Source organism: Mytilus trossulus, chromosome 11 (assembly GCF_036588685.1).
Source record: "Mytilus trossulus isolate FHL-02 chromosome 11, PNRI_Mtr1.1.1.hap1, whole genome shotgun sequence".
Classification (NCBI taxonomy): Eukaryota; Metazoa; Mollusca; class Bivalvia; order Mytilida; family Mytilidae; genus Mytilus; species Mytilus trossulus.
Window position 1 is genome coordinate 50,179,559 of NC_086383.1, and position 5,070 is coordinate 50,184,628.

General features: G+C 37.0%; 2 protein-coding genes across 2 annotated transcripts; both read right to left on the reverse strand.

The window, feature by feature from the left end:
- Nucleotides 1-951: 951 nt before the first annotated feature.
- LOC134690124 (uncharacterized) lies at nt 952-1,947 on the reverse strand. The gene has a single exon (XM_063550097.1). It carries the CDS (start codon nt 1,945-1,947, stop codon nt 952-954), a length of 996 nt encoding a protein of 331 aa, XP_063406167.1.
- An 80-nt stretch (nt 1,948-2,027) lies between these two features.
- On the reverse strand, nt 2,028-3,653 carry LOC134690125 (uncharacterized). The gene is made up of 2 exons (XM_063550099.1): nt 2,763-3,653; nt 2,028-2,582 (listed from the first exon to the last, which is right to left on the reverse strand). The coding sequence occupies exons 1-2, from the start codon at nt 3,651-3,653 to the stop codon at nt 2,028-2,030; spliced, it is 1,446 nt and encodes a 481-aa protein (XP_063406169.1).
- Nucleotides 3,654-5,070: the final 1,417 nt, after the last annotated feature.

Genomic DNA, 5,070 nt, shown 5'->3' on the forward strand with positions numbered 1-5,070 from the left:
AAATGCACTTTCTTTTGAAATGCACAATGCATAATTGTCTGATTTCCCAAATTACACATACCTCCTGTAATGTCAAAGATACGCTGAACCTGAGTTGTTATTATCTTTTATTGCAGACCTCCAGAGAGGATAAAAAACTGAAAATATACAAAAATGAATCTAATAAGCACAATGTTCACAATCGACAATTTTCACAAAATAATAGTACAAATAGTATTAACAATGTTCTCCATACATTGAAAAATATGTCTAGTTTATGAAACAACAAAAAATGGTCCAAAAATGCCATAAAATTACATTTTGAATAACAAATTATAACACGAAAAGTGTACCATACACATACTTGTTTTAGGAAAAAACGTATGCCAAAATATATGGCTCTAATGGCGTTCCATACAAAAAATATTTTGACAAACTGACGGAGTAAAATCAAAAATTGCAAATTAAGAAGCTTAAATTGACTGAGAATTGTGTAAAATAAATGCAGGAATATATATAACCATCAAATAAACATCGGAATGCTTAATTTAACATGCAAAATACAAAATAAGTGTGACGTGAGATATGACTTCTGAGAATCGTTTGAAATCACAATTTAAATCAAAAGGACTGACCTTAGACTTTAAATACGTAAAATGGACATGCAAATAAAGGTTATAAACTACAGTTTAACAGAAAACTCACCCTGTGGAGGGTTGAATACCATAAAAAAAGTTTGTTTGACTTTGCCGCTGTTGCCGATTGGCAGACATCATTTTAAAAATCAACATAATGACTGAACAGATCCGTATATTTCCGGAGTGTGACAATACACTCCCCCTCTGATTTCAAACTGAAACACCAATTTTATAAACAAATTTGAAATAACGAACAAATTATCAATGCAAAATGCTATAACTGTTATTAAATGTTCTGACTATTTGTAGATTCAACAAGTTAAAATTATAATCATTAGTCTATTTCACTTTCTTTTAGTTCCACATGCTCTACCAACATTACTAGTTCGTTGATTGGTCTTACATAACTAACCGGTTTCCCATCACGCACAACACGAATTTGAACCTTTCTGACTTTCTGATCAGAACTAGGGAATGTCTTTTCAACAATTGAGACTGGCCAATAGTTGCGAGCACATTCGTTATCTCTTAAAAGTACTAAATCGCCTTCCTTCATATTATTGTTTTCACGAGTCCATTTTTGTCGAGTTTGTAGACGGTTTAAATATTCGTTACGCCAGCGGTTCCAAAACTCTTCTGCTAGAAACTGAGTGTGTTTCCATTGAGATTTCAACATGTCTTTCTCTCCAAACGTTTGAAAAGAAACATTGTCCTGATTTGTTTTATGTGTTAGAAGCATTGCCGGACAAAAAATACATGGTGATTCTGGGTCCGTTGACACTGGAACTAAGGGTCTTGCATTCACAATTGCTGTTACCTCCGATAACAGGTTAGTTAGAACTTCATGCGTAAGATTTTTCGAACCTTCTCGTAATAACATTGAATCGAGAATCTTACATGAAACACAAATCATGCTTTCCCACACGCCTCCCATGTGGGAAGCGTGTGGAGGATTAAATTGCCACAAGACGTCGTTGTTTGAGATAAAACTTTTCACAGAGTCTTTTTCAACAAATTCAGTGATCATATTTAACTCTTTTGAACTGCCAACAAAATTTGTTCCCCTATCTGAACGGAATTGTTTAACTTCACCCCTTAAGGCAATGAAACGTCGCAACGCATTTATAAATGAAGCACTGCAGAGCTCCTCTATGACCTCTATATGAATTGCTCTACTGACGAGGCATGTAAACATAAGTGCCCATCTTTTCTGATTAGCTTGTATTCCACGAGTTCGTCTATAAGCTATAGGCCATGGGCCAAAAGTGTCAACACCGACGAATGCAAATGGCGGTGATGGTGTCAATCTGTCCTGAGGCAAATCTGCCATTTGCTGCCAACCGAAACAACCACGAAGCTTACGACATATCACACATTTATGCAGCACTGAAGAAACTAAACGACGACTGCCTAAATCCAAAAACCAGCTGTACGGATAGCACCATCTGTGAGGCTTCTGCCTTGATGAGCCACTTTTTCATGGAAGTGTCGAACAATAAGTAATGATATATGGTGGTGTTTTGGTAAGATAATAGGATGTTTTGATAGATCTGAACAATCTTTGTAGTTTCGTAAGCGACCACCAACTCTTAAGGTATCATCAACATCAAGTATGGGCGATAGTTGCGAGAGAGAACTGTTGTTATGTAACGATGTTCCATGTTTGATACTGTCTATTACGTCTCTATAATTTTCCATTTGAACCTCACGAATTATGAATTGTTGAGCTTGTTTCAAAGCATCTGGTTGTTTGTATGCTTCTAAATGTTCAGGTTTATCATTATGATGTGCTCGATTTCTAACACGTTGTTTCAATAAGGAAAATTCTGAAAACTTTGAGAATCTATGTGTCCCTAATCTATGTACATTATTTTGATCTACAGTTTGTTCTTTAGCTACTTGCACCTCTGGGCGAATCTCCTTGTCACTATCAGCATCCACCAACTGATGTGGACCGTTATCTAACTTTTCAAGGGATATGTCATAAAGAAATGCTGGTCCCTTTATCCATAAACTATTTTATAACTCTGCAGGGTTAATTCCTCGTGTTGCAATATCTGCTGGGTTATTTTCAGTTGAAACATTACTCCATCGTTTTGGGTCACAAGAGACTCGAGTTCGTCGCACTCGGTTTCCAACGTATACATGAAACCTCTTTGACTCATTTGTCAAGTAACCTAACACTATTTTGCTGTCTGAGTAAAAGTACATTTCACTTTGATCTATACCTAGATGCTCTTTGACAAGATCTGATAATTCTGCGGCAAGAACAGAAGCGAACAGTTCTAATCGTGGAATAGTATTCCCATGCGAAGGCGCAACCTTAGCTTTTCCCAATAAAAAACTAACTGTTACATGATGTGAGTCAATTAATCTCAAATAAGCCACTGCACCTATTGCCTCTTTGGAAGCATCACAAAAGATATGAACTTCTCTGTTCGAAGCTTCTGCATATGAGATGTCACTATACATACGCGGAATACAGCATTGTTCAAGATCAGGTAACGTATTAATCCACTGCTTCCATGGATGTAGGTAATTATCAGGTAATGGGTCATCCCATTCAGTGTGTCCTATTGAAGTCATCATATCACGTAAGAGAAGTTTACCACGAACTGAAACAGGGGCTGTGAAGCCAATCGGATCAAACAGTGAGTTGATCGTTGATAATACACCACGCTTGCTAAATGGCTTGATGTCATGAGTTACTTCAAAGGTAAAACAGTCATTGTTTATATCCCAAGCCATACCTAGGCTTCTTTGCAAAGGTAAGCAGTCATTTTCAAATTTCAGATCTTTGAGATTTTTAGCCAGATCATCAACGGGAAACTGGCTTAACAAATGTTTGCTATTTGAGGCTATTTTGTGTAACCTAAGATCACCACCACTTGACAATGCACTTTGTGTACTCTTAACTAAATCAACAGCTGTCTCGAAATTTTGACACGACAACAGACCATCATCTACGTAAAAGTTGCGATATACAAAATCCTTCACACACTTAATCAGCAGTCTCAGCAGATTTACGAAGTCCATAAGTTGCCACTGACGGCGAGGGACTGTTGCCAAATACGTGAACAGTCATACGGTAATCAATCAATGGTTTTTCTATGTCATTATCAGAATGCCAAATGAAACGAAGGTAATTACGATGCTCTTCACTCACTTTGAAATTATAGAACATTTGTTCGACGTCAGCAGTTACTGCTATAGCCTCTTTTCGCTATTTCAGCATGACCATTTTCAACGATTTTCTGCATGAATTATATGACATGTTCTCGTTTTGTAGAATTAATTTTCAAGCTGTAATCGAAAGATTTTGCTCTCTTCAAAGCTACTTATTTGTTGTTTTCTAATATTGGCCGATGCTCACGGAAGGGCAATGAAGCAACCCAACAACCATCTGATTTTTTAACAAAACCTGAATTCATGATCTTCAAAAATGTATCGTCTTCGATTGATGCACGAATTTTTTCATCTTTGTCAATTGTACGGAAAATGTTTGTACCTACTTGTAATTCACTTTGGCAAGGTTTAAGAAAAGTAGCTCGGCCATTACTCAAAATGGTAGTTTTGTTCACATTAACGAAATCTAGAATGCCAGGTTGATGAGTTTTTCCGAGACACACTTCACCAATTATAGCCCAACATAAAGGCAGCTTCTGTGCATATGGAAGGTTACCTTTGCCAAGACGCTGATCGAGTACATGGTGTACTGATATCAAATCTGTTCCTATCAAAAGATCAATCTGTGTATGCTCATCGATTTCATGAATGTAAGGAGCAATGTCTACAAGATGAGGATATTGAATAGCCACATTAGGGGACGCTATTTCCTGTCTATTGTTCGGAATGTCATTACATTCTATGATAGTTGGTAAGTCAAATGCGCATGACCCATCTAAAGCTTCTATCACGTAGTCCCTAGCTAAACGTCCAGATGTTGTAAATTTTCCAGCACAAGACGACAAAACATATTCAGTTTCTGGTCCATTATCAGAAAACAAATAAAAGAAGTTGGAAGTGGCCAATGACTTGTTACTTTGATCATCTATTAAAGAATACATCATGTGTGATTGTTCAGGTTGTCCTTTAGGATACACTTTTACTAACATAAGTTTTGTACATGACTTACTGGTGCCAGATACTTGACCACATATTTGTGTACATGCTGTTTTAACTTCTCCTGATTCATTCTCCTCCTCGTGAGATTCTGGGGGTTCGTTCTTTCTAATATTTCCTATAACGGTATGTAAAGCAGAAGGGTGTTCCCGACTTTGACAGACTGAACATTTCAAGAACTCTTTGCAGTCTCTTCTAAGATGGCGCTTAGGCCCAAAACAGCGAAAACAAATTCCATTCTTTTTTAAGAACTCCCTTCGTTCTGAAATTGGTTTCATGCGAAATCCTCTACATTCATTCAGTAGGTGACTAGTTCCATGCACAGGACATA